The 25,363-nt window shown below is 41.6% G+C and overlaps 1 protein-coding gene across 2 annotated transcripts; it reads right to left on the bottom strand.

Moving 5' to 3' along the window:
* Positions 1 to 711: 711 nt before the first annotated feature.
* Positions 712 to 23,771, bottom strand: ANKRD66 (ankyrin repeat domain 66). 2 transcript variants are annotated; one of them, XM_089333217.1, is made up of 5 exons: positions 23,709 to 23,761; positions 18,601 to 18,687; positions 16,693 to 16,867; positions 12,754 to 12,982; positions 712 to 7,614 (listed from the first exon to the last, which is right to left on the bottom strand). In XM_089333217.1, exons 2-5 carry the CDS (start codon positions 18,625 to 18,627, stop codon positions 7,416 to 7,418), a joined length of 630 nt encoding a protein of 209 aa, XP_089189343.1. In that variant the 5' UTR covers positions 18,628 to 18,687; positions 23,709 to 23,761; the 3' UTR covers positions 712 to 7,415. The 2 variants fall into 2 exon arrangements, with proteins under 2 accessions (XP_089189343.1, XP_008261234.1); XM_008263012.4 differs by lacking the exon at positions 18,601 to 18,687 and having other exon boundaries at positions 718 to 7,614; positions 23,709 to 23,771.
* Between the last annotated feature and the right edge of the window lie 1,592 nt (positions 23,772 to 25,363).

Raw genomic sequence — 25,363 nt, forward strand, 5'->3', positions numbered from 1 at the left:
ACCCAGATGGAGTTCCAGGCTCCTGGCTTTGGCCACTGGGGCAGTGAACCAGCAGAAATCTGGAAGGTCTCTATATGTCTTCTCTCACCTCTCTTTGTCAGCCTTTCAAATAAAGAAAAAAATAGGGCCCAGAGCTGTGGCATAGTAGGCTAAGCCTCCATCTGAGGTGCTGGTATTCCATATGGGCACAGGTTCCTCTCCCTATTGTTCCTCTTCCAATCTAGCTCTCTGCTAATAGCCTGGGAAGGCAGCGGAAGATAGCCCAAGTACTTGGGCCCCTGTACCACATGGGAGACCCAGAGCAAGTGGCGGGCTCCTGGCTTCAGATTGGCCCAGCTCCGGCCATTGTGGGCATTTGAGGAAGAAACCAGCAGATGGAAGATCTCTCTCTCTCCCTCTCTCAGTTTATAATTCTGCCTCTCAAATAAATAATTTTTTTCAAAAAATTTAAATAAATAAGTAAAAATGAATCCCACCAATCTCTTTAATAACATAAATACTGAACAATAGCATTTTGTCTGAAAAGTTTTTCACGTTCTGCTAGTTGTTTCGGTTTCTTGGAAAAATACGCTGCATGTGCTGTTTTGTTGTTTAATCCTTGGAAACAACAGATTGATTTTTAAAATAAGATAAGGATATTCTATGACAAAGAGAAGATTTGCATGTAATTCAGTCATTGGCCAAAATAAAATCTAAGTGCTTTGTCAAAGTATACTAGACACACACAATGTTATTTATTCTCTTGGTATATTGGAAACAGCTTTGAATTAAGAGTCCAATACTTTATAAACTTAATTCTACCCTTTAATAGTCATGATGTTCAATTTACAAAATCAAATCAATCATCATCAAAATAGCCATGACATTTTTCACAGGACTAGAAAAACCTATCCTAAAATTCATACGGAATTGCAAAAGACCACAAACAGCCAAAGGAATCCTGAACAAAAAGAACAAAGCTATTAAGCATCACCAGATGCTTTAAGACTTACAACAGAGCTATTGTAACCAAAAATATATGCTACCAGCATAAAAAAGACATATACACCAACCGGACACAATAAAGACTTCAGAAGTGAATCTATGCATCTATAGCCAAATAATCTTTGACAAAGATGCAAAAAAAACATACACTAGCAAAAGATTGGCCTCTTGAATAAATGGTGCTAGGAAAACTGGATATTCACATGCATTTTTCTTCCCCTACACAAAAGTCAACTCAAGTGGCAGTGTTGTGGTACAGCAGGTACCTCTGCCTGCAATGCCAGCATCACAAATAGGTATCAGTTCAAGTCCCAGCAGCTTTACTTCTAATAAAGCTCCCTTCTAACACTCTTGGGAAAGCAGCGCAAGATGGCCCAAATACTAGGGCCTCTGCCACCCACATGGGAGACCTGGATGAGGCTCCTGGCTCCTGGCTTTGTCCTGGCCCAACCATGACCATTGGGGTTATCTGGGGAGTGAAACAGTGGATGAAAGATTCTCTCTCTCTCTCTCTCTCTCTCTCTCACTCTCACTCTCTCTCTCCCGCCTCTTCCCTCTCTCCTCTGTAACTCAGTCTTTCAAATTCATAAATCTTTTCTTAAAAAATCAAATCAAAATGGATCAAAGATCTAAATGTAAGACATGAAACTACTAGAAGAAAACATAAGGGAAACACTTCAAGACAGTATTATAGGAACAACCTTTGGGATAAAACCCCAAAAGCATAGGCCACAAAAGCAAAAATCGACAAATGGGATTATGTCAAACTAAGAAGCTTCTGCATAGCAAAGGAAACAATCAAAAGAGGAAAGAGTGAAGAGACAACCTACAAAATAAAAGAAAGCATTTGCATATTATTCATCTGACAAGGATAAATATCCAGGATATAAAAGCAACCAAAAAAACTAAACCACAAAGAAATAAACAATCCAGTTAACAAATGGACAAATAATCTGAATAGAGATTTCTCAGAGGAGGAAATACAAATGCCAACAAATGCATGAAAAAATACCACCAGTAGCCTTCAGGGTAATGCAAATCAAAACCACAATGAGATATCATCTCTCTCCAGTTTAAATGAATATTGTCAAGAAGAGAAAAAGTAACAAATGCAGGCAAAGATGTGGAGAAAAGAAAAATCTTTTACATGGTGAAAATGAAAATTACTGGGCCAGCACTCTGGCACAGCAGGTAAAGTGGCCACCAGAATTGCTGACATCCCATATGGGCGCTGGTTCGAGTCCCGGCTCCTCTACTTCCAATCCAGCTCCCTGCTAACGTGCCTGGGTAAGCAGCAGAAGTTGGCCCAATTCCTTGGCCCCTACACCCACATGCAAGATCTGGAAGAAGCTCTAGGCTCCTGGCTTTGGATTGGCCCAGCTCTAGCCATTACGGCCATTTGGGGAGTGAACCAGTGAATGGCAAGACCTCTCCTCTCTCTGCCTCTGCCTTTCTGTAACTCTGACTTTCAAATAAATAAATAAATCTTAAAAAAAATTCTTTAAAAAAAGAAAATGAAAATTATGGCAGCCATTACGTAGAATGGTATGGAGGTCTCTCAAAAAAACAAGATGACAGAAAAAGATCTTCCAGACATCTGCTGGTTCACTCCCCCAATGGCCAAAGCCAGGAACCTGGAACTCCAGCTATCCTACTTCTGGGAATATATCCAAAGAAATTGAAATGAGCATATGAACGAAATACCTACACTCAATCCAGCACTATTCATGATAGCCATAATATGGAACCAACCTAGTTGTCAATCAATAGATGGATGATGAAAGAAAGTGAGGTACATATACATAATGGAATGTTCTTCAGCCATAAAAATGGAATGACATGCTGATATTTGTAGCTATGTGGATTGAATTGGAGATCCTTGCACTAAGTAAAATAAGCCAGACACAGAAAAACATATGTGGAAGTTAAAAAAAAAAATAGAGTGTATCTGAATTTAGAATAGCGAGTACTACAGGCTGGGAAGGATTAAGGAGGGAAGAAAGAAGGGAATTGAATAACAGGGATTAAAACACACTCGGAAAGCAGTAACACATTCTACTATTCCATAATACAGTAGGATGACTATAATTCACAATTTTGTATTATATACTGTATGAAGAACTGGAGAAGAGGAATGGTAGGTTTCAGATAGACAGAAAGGCTGCTTCTCTGGCATAAGTTTATGCTATTACATGTATAGAAATGTGGCACTGTCCCCATAAAAATTTATAAATACTATATCAATAAAAATTCAAAATAATAAAGTAATATATTTAAAAAATGCAAGAAACATCTGTTAAATTCTTCTGGCATGCTCAATAACTATGCTCAGAGACATAGCAATGAATTACCAGAAAAGCTCCTCTTTATGAAATCAATGCTGTTCATAAAAGTCTTCCAAGTTAGTTTTCTAAGGTTGCTTTAACAAAGCGCCATGCCCTGGGTAACTTGAACCAGAAATTCATTGTTTTATAGTTCTGTAGACCAGAAGTTCAGAATCCAGGAGGTTTGGTTCCTTCTGAGGACTGTGGGGGAAAGATGTGATGTAGACATCTCTCCTTGGCTTTAATGGTCATCTCTTCATCTCTTCACATTGTCTTCCCACCATGCATGTCTCTTTTTGTAAGGACACCACTCATATACCATCAGGGCCACTCTACTCCAGGGCTCTACTCCCCCAGTTTAACCAATGACATTGACAGTCCCTCTATTTCCAAGTAAGGGCACATTCTGAAGAACTGAAGATTATGACATCAGCATATGAATTTTGGAGGGACACAATTCAACCCGTAACAGCTTCCACTTCTCATTTCAAAGGCAAGACAAAGGCATCTTTTAATATTTTGATTGTAACTTCATTTTCTTTTAGCCAACATTTATAATTACTCTTCCAGACAATCAATATGCAAAATTGAATAAATTACCCTCCAGAGCATACAGCTCACATGGGCCTTATTCATCTTTTGATTCTTAGAAACTTATGAGTCTATAAATATTTGATGACTGGCAACAAGAAAAGAAGGAGGGAGAGAAGGAGAGCGAGTGGACTCTGCTTACTTTAGATCTTCCAGGCTGATAAAATTTTATTACTGTCATTTCATTACTGAGTTCAGTGCTTGGTATAGCTCCAAAAATAATAATCTAGGTAAATATAAACATTAAATATTTAACTTAAATGTCTAGATTGGATTCCTGATGTGAACTCATCAGGCACAGCAGCAGCTTTATCTTAGTTTCTGATTCTGGGTCTAAGGGTCCCCGACTGATATGTAATATCAGCATTAGTTATGAACTTGGCCTTTGCCCTTTTCCACTGCCCTTTCCATAACATGAGGCTTCCATCTCTGCCTCCCACACACCATTAACAGCAAATTCCTACCCATGTGAGAATAGAGGAATACTAAATGCCGCAGCCTCCACCTGCTGTAAATCCTGATAGGCCCCAGTGAAAGGGACTGGTATCATGGCAGGGTGGGTATGTGAAGTCCGTCTGTTGTCTTCCCTGTACCTTGTGATGGTTGAGCCACAGTCACTGTGAAAGAATCTCAGCCCTGTGGTGACTCTGTTGCATGTTTACCTTGGGGGCAGGAAAATAATGAAGCACTTTCATTCAGGGCTTGAGAAAGAACATTGGTCCCCCAAATCCTCCCTCTGGCCTGATGCAGATGCTGCTGCTGTTTAGCAAGCCATTCTTCTTGGTTACATGTCTGGGACACTCAGGTGTTGAAAAGTCATAGCCATAATAACATGTGGCATTTCATGACCGCTAACCATGTGGGAGACATCCTTCTAAGTACTTGGCATGCATTATCTCACTCAATCCTCACTACAACCCTACAGCATAGGCACTGGTGTCAGCCCCAGTTTACACATGGGGAAACTATAAAAAGGTTACGTAACCCGCTCAAAGCTCCAGAGCTTGAAGAGTTTGTGCTGCATCCAAACCCAAACCTAAGCAGGCCTTAAAGACTGTGTAAATATCAACCAGGTGGTCTAGATCAATGTTTTTGACTTCCCAGAGCTTCAGCTTGGGAAGTCACTTGGGAATACTGATACCTGCCTTGCAGACATATCACTCACTTGAAATAAAAGTTGTGTAAAATGCTTAGTTCAGAGTCCATGTTATACTAAATTTTTCACACAGGGAAACTTTTTGTGTCCTTTTACTGTTATTCTTATATGAGACATGGATCTCTCAATACACTGATGAGAATAAGTATGAAAAGAAGGCTCAGTGATGGCAATGGGAAGCCATTGGGAATATGGATAGAGCAATGTACCTTTACTTATCACAGTTTGGTGTAGGTGTGTATTACATGTCTACATGACCAAGGCCATAAAGCTAGACAAGGCAATATTTATGGACTGGACAATGGACAGCCTCATTTGGCCTATGAAGGGAATTATCCCCAGTGGAAACTGAGGTTACTTCTATAGTAATACAGCAACTATTGCATGGACCAGTTACAAGTGACAATGCCAGCACATCTTATTTTCTCAGGAACCCCAGAAAGTGGGGATTATTTTGCTTATTTCATGTAGCTTGACTCATGTGCCCATGATCTTCAAAATACTATACTTACTGGGAATGTCTGGTTGCAGGGGGAAAATCCCTTAAAAATATTTAAGCAAAGGGGAACTTTTATTATGAAAATATTATTTTACATTTCTGAGTAAGAAATCCAGAACAAGGAACTAGAAAGTTCTCCCTCCTCCCCATTCTGTCTCACTCTGTCTCATTCTATTTTTGCCTCAGTCTTCTTTTCTGTAGAACACCTCTATTCCCTCAGCCTTATTGTAGAATTAGCTACTCCGTATGTCTGAAGGTATCTACTGTTGATCTAATTTGTCATGGAGACATTTTCAAGGTCCCATAAGAAGGATAAGATTTTTTAGGCTAATTCATTTATTTGAAAGGCAGAGCAACAGAGAGAGAAGAGAGAGAGAGAGAGAGAGAGAGAGCACTTGCATCTGCTGCTTCACTCCCCCAACAGCCAGAGTTGGGCCAAGCCAAAGCCAGGAGCCAGAAACTCCATTAGGATCTCTCACCTGGGTGACAGGGACCCAAAAACTTGAGTCACCATCCCCTGACTTCCGAGGGTGGATCAGAAGCAGCACTCTGATATGGGATGCTAGTGTCACAAGCGAAGCCTTAACCCCAATCCACTACAACACCAGTCCCTCCCAGGGAGAGAATCTTAGTAGTCCAGCTTGAATCAGGTATCATCTGGTGTGTATACTGGTTGCCAGTAAAATTTTGCAAGCAGGAGCCTCTCTGCAAATGGCAGGATTTAAAAAAGAATACTGCTGCTCAAGAGGCAGATAAACCCTAAAAAGGTGAGCTCCATAGTTACACTGCTTCCCTATGAAACCTAAAAGCATTCTTTTCCCCAAAAACTCAAACCAAACATGGCCTGTATTAACACAAGCATTAATTGAAGAATGTGTAATAAAGATATCCAGACACCAAAAACATTGAATTAAGCTGAGAAATTAATACAGACAACTAGAACGTGGTCTCCAAGTGGAGGATTTCTATGCTCTCTGACTTCTACAACAGAAATGTCAAATAGAGATCAAATGCAAACCGCATAGGTAATTTTCAACATTTTGTTAGTTATATGTCCTAAAAAGTGAAAGGAAAAAGAAGTAAAAGTCATTTTAGCATGTATTTTATTTATCCCAATATCCAAAATAATATTTCAACATGAAATCAGTATGAAATATTATTAATGAGACATTTTACCTTTTTTATACTAAGTCTTCAAAATCCAGCATACATTTTACATCTCGATTTAGATGTTGTATATTTATTGGAAACATCTGGTCTATATTTAAATGTTCTAGAACTCACAGTAGAAGAAGTAGATCTCTAGTAATATGTTCCAGTGTTTTACCTTCTCTCTCATGAGTGCTGTGGCATGAATGAATTCATGCCAGGGGTTTCAGTCACTCCTCTCTGCACTGGTTTATGGCCTGCGCTGCTCCCTTTTGTAGAAATGACCGTGCTGAGACTGTGGACCCCTTCCACACAAATCAAAGAATAGCTAGAAACTGGGAAATGCATCCATTCACTTCTTCACTTGACAACAAATCAATTTTTCCCCATAGATTGGCCAAACTGATATGTTGAGGATTTTTTGTTGCCTTAAGAGAACTTTTCCTTTATCCTCTGAAATTCTACTATTGGATGTGTTGGGGGTGGCAGACGCATTGTCAGGAGATGCTGGCAGTGCAAATCAGCCAGGACGAAATGCAAGCAGCAATCGGCCCCTCCTGGGAACCTCTTTGCACAGCGGATTTTAGTGAGGGACAACAGCCGCTACGCTAGCGCTAGCGCAGGGAGCTCGCCCAGGAGAGACTTGCAAATGGAATGGCATTGTTGTGCCAGACCAGTCCCTATCGGGAAACCAGCCCAGCCCTAGGGCGCCTTACACTCTCCGCTCCCTGGGTTTGCTGAGCCTGGGGGCCCCTCGGCTTCTCTTCTCCTTTTTCCTAGAGTTTGGATTCCGGGAAGGAAGAGTCAGCTCCAGCTCCCTCTTCTTGGCTTCCCATTCTGGGTCCCGCTCCTCTAGCGGCAGCCCCTGCTGGAGGGCGGCGCGGCGATGGTCCTGGCACTCGGGTTCTGCCCTGCGAAAGTAAAAGTGGCCGCTGAAAGCATAGGCGGGCTTTGGAGTTCGCAATAGAGCCCGCGGTGTGGCCTCCTGCACCCTGCACGCTGCGCGCACTCACAGGGGGCTGGGCGAGAAGGCAGGGGACCAAGCGTGCACACTTCCCAGTGTACACTCAGGGAGGTCTCAGACACTGAGAGCAAAGGTGTCACGCAAACCACGTGTCACCAGACTCAAAGGCAGTGATTTGGTTTGCAGAAGATGCTGTTCATTCTTAAAGTGTGGCTTGAGTGTGTTTTCCTTTGACTATTTTTAATTGTATGTTTTTCCTAATTAAAACAGTGATGTATGTTCACTGTATGAAATTTAAAAGTACAGAAACATGCAAGAAAAAAATAAAAAGCCCTCACAATCACATATGAATAGAGTGTTTCTATATAAAAATAGATAGCCATAGATGCATGATGGAAGGTAGACAGACAGATGGGTTCAAATGGATCAACAGATCATCAGACACACCTGAACAATGGGAAGCATTGTGTGTGGTTTTGCACACGAGGCTAAAGATGAGTACCTAAATTGCTTAAAGACCATGGTGAAAGCCCCTGCGTAGAAATAAAACTTAAATCAGTGTGGAAAAATGGAATCTGAGAGACTAGATGGTGCAACAGGCAGAGTATGCAAGTGCCAATCATCGTGAAAAGCACAGATAATTGAAAGTACAGTGCGGCTGTCCTCACTGGCAAACCCTATCCACATCAAGCTGGAAGTGACCTTGCGGTCCTTTGGTGACAGATCAGAGCACCCACCATCTGCCATGTCATTTTCGATCTTGTATTAGTGTTATTTATGTATACAAGTAATTTCCTCTTGTAGGCAGGGAGCATCTTGATGTGCAGCCCTATATCTGATTTATCTTTCTGTTCTTTTTAATGCTTCACCTAATGCCATGCACATACTAGGACTCAAAAATACTTGTTGAATGCAAGACTTCCCACTTAGGGTGAACCAGAAGTTGAGCTGTTTCACAATGGTCCCTAGGATACTCAGAAAATTATCAGATATGGTCTAGGCTTCTCTTGAAGTTCTTTAATATCCTTTTAGCTTAGCATCCTAGATCGGGAGCTCATCTCCCCACAGTGGGAACCATGAAGAAGCTGTGTAAGTGATTGGATAACCTGGAGTCTAAATATCTTTAATCCTTCCATGCATAGCCTCACTGCCCCTCCTCCTCTACTGCATGAGTAGCTTTGCCTGCACGTTTATTTCCGCATGTCCAGCCTCTGAGGAGTCCACACGCACTCATGTGCTGGCCTGACTCGTGACGGTCACCCGCCCACACCCAGACCTCATCCTCCACTTCTCCCTCACTGAATGCTCCCCTTAGCCCAGTCACTCATCCCTCCACCGTCCCTCCCTCTCCTCACATGGACACACAGCCTAGGTACACTTCCCTCCAAAGCAACAGTTTTTCTCACCTCCCCATAAACAAGCTCTTAGCTTTCTTTCAAAATTCAGATGAATTCCCCCTTCCTCCAGGCTTCCTTCTCTCTACCCTCTAACTGTCAGAAGGGGAGGTCCTGATGGGAAATGCTGAGAAGTGGAGATGACTCACACACCATGTGGTGGGCCTTTCTTGTTTTTGTCTGCTCAACATTGCCTGCTGCTTGTCGCAGCAGTAGTACTTCTCACTATTGGGACAGGCACTCCTCCCCCATTTCATTTATGCTGAGGCCATTATCATGTTAGTCCATCCACTAGTTACAAGGGTGGGCCTGAAAATATTTGGAAAATTCTGTAGAAGAGAGCCAAGGACTTGACTGTGAGGGATTTAGCATCTAAAAGGCATGCAAAAATAGATCATGAGATTTTTTTTCCTTAGGAAAAGCATATAAAAAAATCAGAGAGTTGATCAGAGAGATAGAAGGAAAGCCAAGGGCACTGTGGCGCACTAGGTTGATCCTCCGCCTGCAGCGCCGGCCTCCCTTATGGGCACTGGTTCTATGCAAATGCTAAAAGCAAAAGTGAAGGGAAAGAATCAAAAAAAAAAAAAACCTATAAAATGGAGTAGAAAGAGTAAAAATGCAACAAAGAATACAAAAGTGCTGATCCTGTGGATTGGCTCGAAAGTCTGCAGTGTGGTGACATTTTTCACAGATGAAGGCAGAAGGCAAAAAGGAACTGATGAGGTGTATATTAAATAGGCAGGTGAAGAGGTTGAAAACTGCGTAGTGGCTGCAATGTGTCTCTGAAGTAGAAGGCAGGCCTCTGAGAGGCAGGCTGACGTGTAATGGGAATGCGGACTTGTCAAAGAGTGATCAGGGCAGGAAGAGACCACCAAGCTGCTCTTAGGTCTCAGCAGGAGGTGGAAATCTTAAAATTTCTGGGCCAGCATTGTGGTGTAGCAGATTAAGTCTCTGCCTGCGATGCTGGCATCCCATATGGGCACTAGTTCAAGTCCCAGCTGTTCCACTTCCCTTCTAGCTCCCTGCTAATGCACCTGGGGAAGCAGCGGAAGATGGTCCAAGTGCTTTGGCCCCTGCACCCACGTGGAAGACCCAGAGGAAGCTTCTGGCCCCTGGCTTCAGCCTGGCCTAGCCCAAGCTGTTGCAGTCATTTGGGGAGTGACTCAATGGATGCAAGATTTCTGTGTGTGTGTGTGTGTGTGTCCTCCTTTCTTCTGTAACTCTGGTTTTCAAGTAAAAAATGAAAACTTTAAAACATAAAAAAATGAAAAACAAAACTAAAAAAGAACTTCTGATGATTCCTAACCACATATTAGTGGAATTTTCTCTAGTCAACGAAGCATATGAACATACGTGACAGATATTCATCCCAAGTTTAAAATTGTGGGTTCTGTATCACAGAAAGACAAAGGGTTGGAAAGTTCAGAATAGGGGGAAAGGAGTAGAAGTGGTGCATCAGTCCAGATGGCAGGGGGAATTAGTGAAACATTCTGGCAGGTGATGGGTTGGAAGAGAAAGAAGTTGCGTAAAAAGGGGTCTTGACAAATTCAGAGACTTGCATAATGATATAGGAGCTGAAAAATGAAGGGAGCTATGATCATATAGTGAAATGTCAGGGTTTTTATGATTTTAGAGAACAATGTCTGATGATGCTGCTGAGGTCCAAAATGGATGGGAGTTTTCGAATGCTGGGGATAATGGCAGAAACTGGAGAAGAGAGAGTCTGTGAGTCAGGACTCAAGGTTCGGTATCTACACTCTCCAAATCGCCTCAATTGTGATTTTAAATATGTTTAAAGTGAAAGGTCATCTTTAAGACAGAGTCTCAGGCCGGCGCCACGACTCACTAGGCTAATCCTCCGCCTGTGGCGCCGGCACCCCGGGTTCTAGTCTGTCGGGGCGCCGGATTCTATCCCGGTTGCCCCTCTTCCAGGCCAGCTCTCTGCTGTGGCCAGGGAGTGCAGTGGAGGATGGCCAAAGTACTTGGGCCCTGCACCCCATGGGAGACCAGGATAAACACCTGGCTCCTGCCATCGGATCAGCGCGGTATGCCGGCCGCAGCGCGCCAGCCGCGGCGGCCATTAGAGGGTGAACCAACGGCAAAGGAAGACCTTTTTCTCTGTTTCTCTCTCTCACTGTCCACTCTGCCTGTCAAAAAAAGAAAAAGAAAAGAAAAAAAAAGATAATCTCATGGGGTGGGCATTTGGCACAATGGTTAATTTGCTGCATGAGACACCTACATCCCGTATTGGAGTGCCTGAGTTTGAGTCCCGACTTGGTTTCCAGTTCAGCTGCCTGATAATATAAATCTTGGGAGGAAGCAGGTTCAAGCACTCAGGTCCCTGCCATCTACGTGGGAGACCTGGATTGAGTTCCTGGCTTCCGACTTCAGCCTGATCCAGTACTGGCTGTTGCATGCATTGGGCGAGTGAAGTAGTTGATGGAACATCTCTTTCTGTGTCTGTCTCTCTTCCTTACAAATAAAATGAAAATAAATTTAGAAAACTTAAAACACACATGTATTTATAAAAAAAATAAGGTCTCCTGGTTTACCACTACAGATAACTAATCTTGCCATAAGTAAAGGTTTTAGTAGTTTAACTTTCTGAAGATAAGTGTATTTTCAAGTTCTGGGGAAGGCATTTCACTATCATCTACTCTCCCACCATGAACTGCCCCTACATGTAGACAGGTTTGTTCTCAATTTCATTTTGGTTTCCAAGCAATGATGCCCTTCCTTTTTCTTGTATGAATTACTCATTGACCCAATCAAGTTATAAAGTCTTAAACTTTGATTTTTATTTCCTCAGAGCTGTAACTGTCAGGTACATAATTGGTACTTAATTGTGCCTGAATCCTTGGTTGGGTGAAAAAAAAATGAACAAATCCTAGACAAATTTTAATCTTACAGGCATGTATGCATAGGAAATTCATGAGTGAACAGAGAAATGTTAAAAGATAGAGGGACTTAATAAAATAGAAGTCTAATTCATCTGCCTCAGTTTAGATACGAGGGAAGGTGACTTGACTTAGACAAGTTCACGCAGCTCATCTGAATACCTTTCAGATGTCACTGGACCATTGTGGATCTTGTCTCTCACGTCCTGTCTGCAAACTTAGTGTCCCAATTCACTTATCTGAGGTAATTTATTATTTTTGTAAGATTTATTTATTTATATGAAAGGCAGTTACAGAGAAGCAGAGGCAGAGAGAGAAAGAGAAATCTTCCATCTCTGGTTCACTCTCCAAATGGCCACAATGGTTAGAATTGGGCCGATCCAGGAGCCAGAAGCTTCTTCCAGGTCTCCCATGTGGGAGCAGGGGCCTAGGGATTTGGGCCATCTTCCATTGCTTTTACCAGGCCATTAGCAGGGAACTGGATTGGAAGTGGAGCAGCCGGGATTCGAACCAGCGTCCATATGGGATGCCAGCACTGTAGGCAAAGACTTTACCAATATGCCACAGTGCTTATTGGTAAATTTTTGTTTTTCTCTAAATTAATAGCTTTCCCCAAATCTAGTCATTTCAGTAAAAAATTAATAAATTCAATTTAAAAATTAACCAACAATAGTCAGTTGACTATATTTCTCCATTTCTTTTTCATTAACCTGAGACCTTAGAGTTAGCAAAGACTTTGATCATAAGCCACTATCTCTCTGCCCTTTCTCCAGCTAGGAACAAACTGGAGCTTACTTTTCCAGGAATGCCTCACAGGCTTTCTGCCCATAGATCTGTGCGATCCTTCTTGGGGTGTCTCCGAAGAAGTCGGGAGCATCGATGGCAGCATGCAGTGCGTGGAGAGTTTTGAGCACATTCAGGTGGCCTGATTCAGCGGCAAAGTGGGCTGGGGTCCAGCCTACATCAGTCACCAGGCAAGGACTGGCTCCATATTCTATCAGGATGTGTATCACCTCCATTTGCCCTAAGAGGTATCGAGAAGAAACAGAATGAAGTTAGGATGAAAACACCCTGGTGGCCTGGGGCCAGCAACAACCTAGACAACACAAAAAAGGGAAATAAATTTGCTCTCAAAGCACTTATTATCATCCCCTCCTCCCTTCTTCCTCTTCTGACCAGGGACTCACATGAACCTTGTCCCACTTAGGACCTGAGCACTCCAAGGACTCCCTGTACTCCTTCCAGAACAATGCTCTCTCCTTCCCAACTATACTTGGCCTTGCTCAGGAATCTTGCTTTCTTTCCAAGTAGCAGGATACCTGTCCATGCTAACCCTGCTAAGGCTCACCCTGTTTTTGGTCATCTCAATGCTTATTCCCAAAACTAACATTTTAAATCCTTCTTATATTATTACTAACACAGCTTAAGAATGCAGGGTTTCTACTCATATAGATGTGGGTTCATATTCTGATAACACCACTTGCTAACTTGACATCTTGGACAAGAAATACATGTCTGAGACTCAGTGTTTTTCTTTAAAATTTTAAGATATTACCCCTTCTCACACTGAATTCTTCTGGAACTGCAAGTGAAATCACAGACAGGAAGTACACAGCACATATCAAATGTTCACTAAAGGATGGTTTACTAGTCCCATAGCTACCATCACTTTGTACTTAGATTTCTGCAAAATTATCCCAAGTAATTTCTCTGCATAGTCATGCTTCTTATAAATCCATTCTCTACACGGAGATGAAAAGAAATTCTTTTTTTAAAAATTATTTATTTATTTATCTGAAAGTTAGAGTTACTGAGAGGGGAGAGAGAGAGAGAGAGAGAGAAATCTTCCATCCATTGGTTCACTCCCCTAGATGGCCGCAATGGCCTGCACTGGGCAAGGCTGAAGCCAGGAGCCAAGAGCTTTCTCTGGGCCCTCAACATTGGTGGCAGGGACACAAACACTTCAGTCATCTTCCATTATTTTTCCCAGGCCATTCACAGGGAACTGGATTGGAAGTGGAGTAGGTGGGACATGAACCAGCACCCTTATGAGATGCTGCTGTTATAGGTAGAAGCTTAACTCACCATGCCACAAAACCAGCTCCTGAAAACAAATTTTTAAAATCCAAAGCTGGAGCAAGCATATAGCCTAGCAATTAAGATGTCTGTTGCTGTGGCATAGCGGGTTGAGCTGCTATCTGCAGTGCCAGCATCCCACATGGGCACTGGTTCGCGTCCCAGCAGCTCCACTTCCAATCCAGCTCCTTGCTGATGTGCCTGGAAAAGCAGCAGAAGATGGTGCAGGTGCTTGTGCCACCTTACCTATGTGGGAGACCTGGATGTGATTCCTGGCTCCTGGCTTCTGTCTGGCTCAGCTTTGGCCATTGTGGCCATTGAGGGAGAGAATAAGTCAGTGGATGGAAGATTCTCTCTCTCTCTCTCTCTCTCTCTCTCTCTCTCTCTCTGTGTGTGTGTGTGTGTGTCTCCCCCTTTCTTAGTAATTCTGACTTTAAAATGGATGAAGGAAAGGAATCTTAAAAAATAAAGTAAAATGATGTCCATTTCCCATATCTGAGTGCCTGGCTTTAATACCTGTCTTTGGCTCCAGTTTCCTATTAACTCAGGCCCTGAGAGGCAGTAGTGATGGCTCAAGTAATTGTGTTACTGTGATCCATAAGAGACACCTGGATTGAGTTCCTGGCTCCTGGCACTGTTTGGCCCAGTCTCAGCTGTTACAGGCATTTGGGGAATGAACTAGTGGATGGGATCTCTCTCTCTCTCAAATAATTTTTTTAAAGAGTGCAAAGTTGACTATTGCACCTTTTTACTGTAGCAGTTTTTTGTGGTAAAACAATTGTATATTCAAGATGAAAAACGTGCTAATTTATTTGCATTCATTAAATTATCATTCTTCTAAGAAGACATTTCATTTGAAGGGTATAGATCTTGCAAATGTGTTTCTTCTTATACATGTTCAGGCTTTTCTAGAAATGCTTCCATTTTGATGAAATGGACAAAAGAATTAGCAGTACTTGCATTCATTCCAAGAATTTCATATAGACTGCCATATCCTTATAGGCAGAAGGCTCTAGCATATTATATACATCAAGTTGGCTGCTCTCATTAGGTTAAGGGAAAAAAACAACAATTTTTTAAAAGTCATCGCTCCATGTAAAATATTACTTCAAGATACTCGTTGGCTTGGAAATGGTGTCTATATCTTTGCATTTTTAAAAAAAGGTCTTGAAAGGGTAGCCTGAAGACCATTATTCTTTGTTTAAAGATTTGTTTATTTATTTGCAAGTCAGAGTTACAGAGAGGCAGAGGCAGAAGCAGAAAGAGAGAGAGAGAGGTCTTCCATCTACTGGTTCATTCCCCAAATGGTCACAACAGCTGGTGCTGAGCCGATCTGAAACCAGGAGCCAGGAGTTTCTTTCAGGTTTCCCACATGGGTGCAGGGGCCCAAGCACTTAGGCCATCTTCTACTGCCTTCCCAGGCCATATCAGAGAGCTGGATCAAAGTGGAGCAGCCAGGACTTGAACCTGTGCCCATATGGGAATGCCAGCACTGCAGGGAGTAGCTTTATCCACTATGCCACAGTGCTGGCCCCCACCTTTGCATTTTTACGAGATCATATTTTTCAGACTGAAGTTTTGGTATTTTATTCTCAAAGCACTTGACAAGCCTGTTGGCAGAGATTTTGCCAATGTCCTCCTCTAGTTCTCTGAGTTCTGCTAGGCTTAGGGAACAGAGTGATGGGACAAATTCCTATCCTTCATGATGCTCTCTTCATGAGCGTAGAGGATTGACATATGAGTTTTTAATTAAAAAGTTTGTATCTACTTGTTTTATTTTATTTGAAAAGAGAAATAGAAATAGAGTAAAAGAAAGAGATAGACACATAGATAAATATTGCCCATCTGTTAGTTCACTCCTCAAATGCCCACAATAGTCAGGGCTGGGTTTGAGTACCTAAGCCATCACCTGTTGCCTCCCAGGGTGCGTATTAGCAAGAACCTTAGATTTAGAAGCAGAGCCAGGACAAGACATGGGATACAGGTACCCACCCAGTGTCTTAACCATTATACCAGACAGCCTCCCCATGGGCTAATATTGAGAGCAGACTCTATACTAGGCAGTCTACATCCATTATCTGACTGAATTCCCCCAACAGGACTAGAAGGTAGTATTGTCACCCTCATTACATAGATGAATAAACAGAGGCATCTTCGTTCATAATATGCTCAAGGTGCTGCAAGTAATAAACAGTGTCAGATTGAAATATTCCACCTGAGGAGGGGATTGTGGCCTAGTGGGTAAAGCCACCTTCTGCAAAACAAGCATCCAATATGGGTGCCAATTTGTGTCCCAGGTGCTCCATTTTCGATCAGCTCCCTGCTCGTGAACTGGAAAAAATAGTGGAAAATGGCCCTGGCCCTTGGACCCCTGCCCTACCTGGGAGACCCAGACAAAACTCCTGGTTCTTGGCTTCAGCCTGGCCCAGTCCTGGCCATTGTGGCCATCTGGGTAGTGAACCAGTGGATGGAGGATCTCTCTCTCCCTGTCTCGACCTCTCTGTAACTCTGGCTTTCAAATAAATATTTTTTTAAAAAGTAGAGAAATATTCCACTTGACTCCAAAGAAATGTTAGTGTTCCCCCTCCCCCACACAGTGTCCTGACTCACGAATAGTAGACTCAAAAGCATGGTTCTATCTAAACATCACCCACTCACCTTTGATTGCAGCCCAGTGAAGTGGGGTCCGATCATTCCAGTCTTTGTCCTTGTAGTTTGGGTCACAAAGACCTTTCTTCAAAATCTTTTTCACTAAATTATAGTTCCCAGCAGCCACAGCTTGATGGAGCTTTGTCATGTCTGAAATTTTGGTCAAGTCCATGGCAGAAAACAGCTGTGGGACAAACAGGCATTCAGTAAATTCTAGACAACCCTTTATGCCTGGACAGTGATTCTATAGACATACGCATCATTAATTGTCTTTCCTGCTCCGTGAATCTGCATCTAGGATTGCCTTATGTGTGTGCTCTGCTAACTGTATACGTGGATCTTGGCTAATGTAGTTAAGTGCATGCCAATTCCCAACTCAATGATTATTGATGGCTTCCACTAAGTACAGAATCACATTGTCTGCTCACAATCTGGCACTTCGCTCTCTGACCTCAAGTCACTCTCCAGTGCTATTTTCTACTCCTACTTCAAAATTCTGGTGATGTTACCTTAAGTGGGCTGTGTAATTCTGTGTCTTATCTTTCTCATCTGTAAAATGGCAATTAACAGCCAGAATCTTTGTAAGGATATGAGATAATCCACATGAAAACTTTACAGTAGATGTAGAGCAGCTGTTCCATGAAAATTACGTACTATTGCTGCTATTCCCACTGGGGAGATGAGCGTGAATAAAACAGCTAAACATTATTATTAGTCACTGTATTCCATAGACCCTTAGGGGTTCATGAGTCATTTTCAGGGGATCCATGAAGTCTAAACTATTTTGATAGTGATATTATCCTTGCTCATTGTGTTGACTGCTATCCTGATGGTTGAAAAGCAATGATTTTGAAAACTACTGGTACCTTAGAAAATATCAAGGCAGTGACATCAGATTAAACCAGTAGTCATGGTTTTTACCACACTCACAGAAAAAAAAAAAACAGTTTTATAGGACCACCTTTAATAAGGAAGTTAGAATTATCCTAACTAAATCTTTTTCTTTGATTACATGAATTAACAAGTGTGATTTAAAAATATTATATAATGAAATACATCATCATTTAGAAAAACTTTCTTACCCCATGGACAATATTTCCCATGTGACAAATGTAGGATGTTACAAAGGCTTGCATGTGTAAAGAGAGGCATTTGAGACAGAGCAACAGATGTTAATGAAACAGAATATGGAAAGCACATTTCCGATTCCAAATTGTAACTGACCTTGAAGAGACTACCACTGGTCCAGTTTTGGTGTTGTAGCAAAGAAAAATATCCATAATTATCTGAAAAGAGCTATAAAATATGCCTCCATTTTCCAACTTTATTTGTGTCTGAAGATAGATTTTCTTTTTATACTTCAATTAAAACAACATACTGAATGTGGAACACCAAACTGAGTGCAGAAGAAGATATGAGATCTTGATGTATTCTATTAAGCTCAATATTAAAGAGGTTGCGGGGAAAAATGTAAAGCAATACCACTTGACATATTTTGGGTTTGGAAAATATGAGTATTTTTCCTAAAAATATTATTTATGTTATCATGTAATAGGTTTATTACAGTTTTTGCAAATGCATTAATCAGCATTTAATATTTTTCTGTTTTAATTTCTAATAGAATAAATGTTGGTAGCTCTAACTCAAATAAATGAAAGATCTCTGGGGTTCCCAATAATATATAAAATAATAACATGTATAAAAAAGTATTGAGGCAAAAAATTTTGAGAAGTACTAATATAAGCAAGTAAGAAACTGAGACAGAAAATAAATTATGGGTAGAGAGTCATTTGGGACGTGGCCATTGCGAATGACTCTCTGATCTCAAGAAGTGGCTGGAGCTGATTTCGCAAACTGTGACTAGCTTTACCTAGGAACTTAATAGAAAGGTAAATTCTTGGAATCCCTGAGACTTACTGAATCTGGAACTCTGGGATGAGGCATAGCAATCTTTGGCACAGCAAGGCCTCCAGGTGAGTCTGATATACATTCAAAGTCAGAGCCCTAGAGTGTGGAAGTGAAGTAAGCAAAATTAAAATGCAATGTCCCAAGTGCCCAGGGGACAGAGAAAAAGAGCTGATTCACCAAGACTGGGAAGTGAAGGAACTTTTCTGTGAAAGTCCCCTATGTTGGCTTTGGAAGGGATAAATAAGAATAATCCTAGAAAGTGGCAGTGGTGGGAATCCCCACCACAGGCACAGCATGTCTGTGGCCCAGAGGCATACCCTGCATAGAGCAAGTAGTTCTGACTAATTTGCAGACCAAGGGTTGACAAAATTTTCTATATAGAGCTAAATGATATATACATATATATATATATGGATATATTACCAAAAAGCAGAAAGTCCCCATGGCAGCTGCTGGTTCACTCACTACATTTTGAAGTAGGGGATAGACTAGGAAGGAGCAATACTGAAGACTTGAAGGAGGCTGCAGTTGTTCTCAACTAAGTGGTTTCATGAAAATCATTAGTGGATTCTTACACATATAGATGCCTGGGGCTGGTGCTGTGGCATGGCAGGTTAAGCACCTGCTTTTGATACTGGCATCCCATATTGCGGTGCCAGTTGGATTCTCATCTGCTCTGCCTCTGACTCAACTTCCTGCTAATACACCTGGGAAGGCAGTGAAAGATGGTCCAAGTGTTCAGGTTCCTGTCATCCATGTGGGAGACCTGGATGTAGTTCCTGGATCCTAGCTTTGGCCTGGCCCAGAGCTGTCTATTGTGGCCATCTGGGGAGTAAAATTAGCAGATGGATGATCTCTCTCTCTCTCTCTCTCTCTCTCTCTTCATTCCTCTCTGTCACTCTTTCAAATAAATAAATAATTAATTAATTAAAAATGCAGATACCTGGTATTGGTGTTATGTGAATCAGAATCTCCAATATGCAGGACAAGAGCTACCCTTGTTGTATGAAACAGATGTTCCATACATATTACATTCAGTAAAAAAGAAGGGAGCACAGACTGCATTTTACTTTTTAAATATGTGTTAGTAAGAAAAATCATTGCACTGGAGTATGAGGAAACTTCAAAAAGTTCACAGAAATGAAATAAAAAAATTATTTTGGTGCAGAAAAAAAACTTGGAAATCCATGCATAGTTTTTTCATAATGTGCATTTTCCTTGAAATTTTTGAATACTCTGTATTTTGACAATGATAAAATGATGAGCAAAATACTAGAGTGATCCTAACCTGTGAGTGACATTAAAAACAAAAACATTTTTATAGTTGGTGTCTGGAAGCTTTTTCACTTGCCTTTCATACAAGCCTTTAAGCAGGTTTACACTTAAACCAACCTTGTTTTTCCACATTTGAGTGCATAACAACTTGATTGCCTAACTTCCCATGGATGAGTTTCAATGCCAGGTGAAGTTTTCACTGGGTAGCAGATTTATTCCCATATAAATTGTCTGATCCCTCAAGTGATATAGAAATGGAAGGGGCAGAGAATAGTCAAACAACCTTGGGAAAGAGCAGAGTTGGAGGAGCTACAGTTCCTGACTTCAAAAAGAACATTAGGACAATTCAGTTTTTCAGTGAATGTTGCTGAGCCCCTGAATAGTCAATGATTAAGAGAGTGAAGTTGGGCCCTCTACCTCACAAAGATTTATTCCTGTATTTTTTTTTTTTTTTTTGACAGGCAGAGTGGACAGTGACAGAGAGAGACAGAGAGAAAGGTCTTCCTTTGCCATTAGTTCACCCTCCAATGCCCGCCGCGGCCAGTGCGCCGCGGCCAGCGCACCGCGCTGATCCGATGGCAGGAGCCAGGTGCTTCTCCTGGTCTCCCATAGGGTGCAGGGCCCAAGAACTTGGGCCATCCTCCACTGCACTCCCTGGCCACAGCAGAGAGCTGGCCTGGAAGAGGGGCAACCGGGACAGAATCCGGTGCCCCGACCTGGACTAGAACCCGGTGTGCCGGCGCCACAAGGTGGAGGATTAGCCTATTGAGCCGCGGCACCAGCCGGAATTAGTTTTTTTATATGGCACACTTGCCATAAACAATTGAGTATAAATATAAGGATTTTATGGGTTTATTTCTAGATTCATAGTTCCATTCTCTTTTTCTATCTCAGTCTTTCATTTGAAGATTTACTTATTTATTGAAAGAGTTACAAAAGTGATAAGTATAAATACACAACCAAACAAAAGGATAGGGTATGTGTTGATGAGATTTCACAAATAAGACCAGTATAAGCAAATAATGAAAGATAGAATCAAAAGGGAGAGAATGATCCTGCGGGGGAAACAGGACACACAGCAGACTCACAGAATGGCAGCACTCCTGCCTCAGAATCAACCCTTGGGACATTCGGATCTGGCTAAAAGGTCCATGAGAGTCTCACAGGCATGGGAAGCCATGACACGGTGGCAAAAAACAATCTAAATGAAAGATCCTGGTGAACAAGACCCCAGCAGAAGGAACAGGCCATGAAGGAGAGAGGCGCCTTTCTCTGAAGGGAGGAAGGAACCTCCACTGTGATACGGCCTAGACTAAACAAGTTCAGAGTTGGTGAACTCAAGGGGCTTCCATAACCTAGACAGCTCATGGCAAGAATCTCGGGTGATTGCCGACTTCATAAATAAGAGTGCCAATTGTTAAGTCAACAACAGGAGTCACTGGGTTCATGCTCTACATGTAGGATCTCTGCCCTTAATGTGTTCTACTACGAAACTTAAAAACAATACTACTAGTCGAACAATACCCTATACCTTGTGCGGTTGTGTGAGTGCAGCCTGTTGAAATCCCTGCTTAGTATATACTAAGTTGATCTTCAGTATATGAAGGTAATTGAAAATGAAACGTGATGAATGGCAGGATGGGAGAGGGAGTGGGAGAGAGGAGGGCCACGGAAGGGAGGGAGGTTGGGGGGGGGGAGCCACAACAATACAAAAGTTGCACTTTGTAAATTCACATTTATTAAATAAATAAAAAAAACTATATAACAAACAAAAAAAAGAAAACAAAAAAAGAACTTAATACTTTACCCTTTTAGTATTTTTTTAATGTTCTACTTAAAACTATTGGTTGAACTCTGTAACTGATACACAATTACTCTTAGGTGTTTAATTAATGCTATAACTAGTACTCAAATAGTATTTTACACTTTGTGTTTCTGTGTGGGTGCAAACTGTGGAAATCTTTACTTAATATATGCTAAATTGATCTTCTGTATACAAAGATAATTGAAAATTAATCTTGATGTGAATGGAAGGGGAGAGGGAGTGGGAGAAGGGAGCGTTGTGGGTGGGAGGGAAGTTATGGAGCGGGGGAAGCTATTGTAACCCATAAGCTGTACTTTGGAAATTTATGTTCAGTAAATAAAAGAAAAAAAAAAGAAAAAATAAAAAAAAGAGTTACAGAGAAAAAGAGAGAGAGATGGAGAAAGATCGTCTCCCTGCTGGTTCACTATTTTTTTTTATTTTTTTTTAATTTTTTTATTTTTTTATTTTTTTGACAGGCAGAGTGGACAGTGAGAGAGAGAGACAGAGAGAAAGGTCTTCCTTTTGCCATTGGTTCACCTCCCAATGGCCGCTGTGGCTGGTGCACCACGCCAATCCAAAGCCATGAGCCAGGTGCTTCTCCTGGTCTCCCATAGGGTGCAGGGCCCAAGCACTTGGGCCATCCTCCACTGCCTTCCCGGGCCACAGCAAAGAGCTGGCCTGGAAGAGAGGTAACTGGGACAGAATCCAGCGCCCAGACCGGGACTAGAACCCAGTGTGCCGGCACCGCAAGGCGGAGGATTAGTCTATTAAGCCATGGCGCCGGCTGGTTCACTATTTTTAAAAACAAAAAAAGCGAAATTTATTTGCAGAAAATATAAATGAGAATTCCATGGAAAATGGAATTCAAAGGTAAGTCTGTTTTTGGTGCAAAAAACTTTTAAACCCATGCATAAAAAGAATCTTTAAAAAATTCATAGGAATAGGCCAGCGCCGTGGCTCACTTGGCTAATCCTCCGCCTCTGGTGCCAGCACCCCGGGGTTCTAGTCCTGGTTGGGGCACAGGGTACTAGTCCTGGTTGCTCCTCTTCCATTCCAGCTCTCTCCTGTGGCCAGGGAGGGCAGCGGAGGATGGCCCAAGTGCTTGGACCCCTGCACCTACATGAGAGACCAGGAAGAAGCACCTGGCTCCTGGCTTCAGATCGGCTCAGTGCTGGCCGTAGAGGCCATTAGGGGAGTGAACCAACGGAAGGAAGACCTTTCTCTCTGTCTCTCTCTCACTGTCTATAACTCTACCTGTCTAATAAAAAAATAAAATAAATATTCATAGGAATATGCATTTTATGAAAAACTTGCATGGATTTCAATATTTTTACACTAAAATAAACTTATCCTTTAATTATATTTTCCCTGAACTTTTTGAGGTTCTTTGTATAGTACACTAGCTGATCATTGACTACAAAAACATAAACCTGTAGCTTTTACTTGAGAGAAGGTGAGTATAAGGCAATTTACAGTCACTGTATTAAGAATACTGCTGCAGTGTGAATCCCAAACAATACAGCTTTTAAATTTTAAAGCATTTGGTAAACTATCGCTGAGTTTTCTGTTGCCAATAGCAAACTGCTTTTCCCTTAATGGAGAATTCATGCCTTTCAAGCATTTTAAATATGACAATATTTATAAATGTGTGGTTTGGAGGAACTGTTTAAATTCTCTTTCCTAATTTTCTCTTCAGGATAGATTCTTTCAACAAGTAATTTGTAGTAATGACTGTGTTGACTTCAATTTTGGAGTGTAATAGCTATGTTAAAGATTTAACTATTTGGTCTTATTGAAGCCAACACAGAACTTGCTGCTGTGTTTTTTCTTCAGTGATAAATAAAATACTTACAGAAAAAAAAAACATAAACTTTTCTTTATGTGAATCCTTGTGAGTTCAGTTAAGTACACTTGAATTCCTGTCTTTTTGATAGATGTGTTTCAGTTTGCACTGTAGTCAGTAATATAGTTTCTAATAAATGTGAGTGATCCATAATAATTATAAGAAATAAGGAAGGGGTAATATAAAAATACTTACTGTCTCACAAGAAATCCAAGGAGCTCTGTGCTGGCAGGCAGTCTGAACTCTCTGCAGTGTTGTGTTCACACCATGGAAACTGACCCCTCCTTCCCCATGAAAGCCTTCCAATCAACTTCAGCTTGCGTTCTCTCTCTCTCTCTCTCTGCCTCTCCCTCTCTCTCTGTGTAACTCTGACTTTCAAATTAAAAAAAAAAAAAAAAAAAAAAAAAAAAAAAAAAAAAAAAAAAAAACCTCCAGCTTCACCTGATACATCGAACCGTGCTAAGGACACTATGATTTAATTCTCTTCTACCTCCCTCCAATTCTGAAGATGAAAATGGTAACAAACTGTATATGTCTTATTCTAAGTGATCTCAATAATTCAACAAATTTAATTGCATGGGGCAGGTACAATAATTATCCCTACTTTACAGAGGAGAACATTGAGGCACATAGCAATCAAGCAACTTGTGTAAGTTTACAGAGATAGTAGCTGGACAGTCCCAGTAACGTGGTTGCAATATCTGTGTTTGTATCTCTCATGCTACTCTATCACTTGAGACGGTAATTCAGTCACATGCAGAAGTTCCCAAAGTTAGGATGTCCCTGCCTGGAAAATGTTACAGTTCCGACATCAAACCACAACGTGTGAAAGAGGCAAAGCAGTTAAATGGACACAATGGTGACTTGAGAACTAAGAGTGGCAGGAAGGACAGGGGGTATTTGTTGAATGCCCTTGTGCAACAGTCATTGTGTAAGTGTTTTATGGTTATTATCTCATTAATCCTAATATCAAACCTGAAATATAAAGAGTTTGCAGGCAGGAAACTTAGACTCAGAGGGCTTCGGCATACTCAGACCAGGCCTTTCTACTTTCTCTTGAGAGTCACAAGTAAGAAAGCCAGTTAAATCCAATACCCAGTGGTGTTACTACCACAGCTCAGATTGCAGGGAGGTTCCGGGTACCCTACATCTGGGCCTGGGAGGTAGAGAGCCAGTTTCCATTTGTGGTTTCTGGATCATTTGTTCTCTTGTCTGGATTCATCTTGAAGGAGCTTTCATGGGGCCTCCAAATAAGAGAGGAGGATCCTGGTTGGCATCTTCACCATCTTTGGGATCAGGCTGGAGAGGGAGGCCATGCTTGGTCTGGAATTCTACACTATTTCTGTTTATGTACAGTGGGAAACATTGACAGTTTCTGAAGGGGGTTACAAATGTCCCATCACCTTTAGGGAAGTAATTTTGCCTCAAGGATGTAAAATGTATTCTGAACTAAAGGACATTAATAGAGGAGGGAGAAAGAGGCCAAAAATGCATGTTCTATATTATACAGAAAAGTCATTCCCAGGTATTTATTGTAAAGGAAGAATTAAAAACAAGGGATAGGAGTTGTGGGGCAGTGGATTAAGCTGCCACTTCGGACACCCACATCCCATATTGGAGTACAGATTTAAGTCCTGGCTTCTCAGCTTCTGATCCAGTTCCCTGCTAATGAGCACATTGGGAGACAGCTGATGATGAGTCAAGTGCTTGGACCTTTATCATTCTTGTGGTAGACCCAAGTGGAGTTGCTCCTGGCTTCAGCCTAGCCCAGCCCTGGCTATTCAGGGTATTTGGGAGTAAACCAGAAGATGTAGGATTTCTCTCTCTCTCTCTCTCTCTCTCTCTCTCCC

The sequence above is a fragment of the Oryctolagus cuniculus genome, chromosome 5 (assembly GCF_051225735.1).
Source record: "Oryctolagus cuniculus isolate XC-2025 breed Fujian yellow rabbit chromosome 5, ASM5122573v1, whole genome shotgun sequence".
NCBI lineage: Eukaryota > Metazoa > Chordata > Mammalia > Lagomorpha > Leporidae > Oryctolagus > Oryctolagus cuniculus.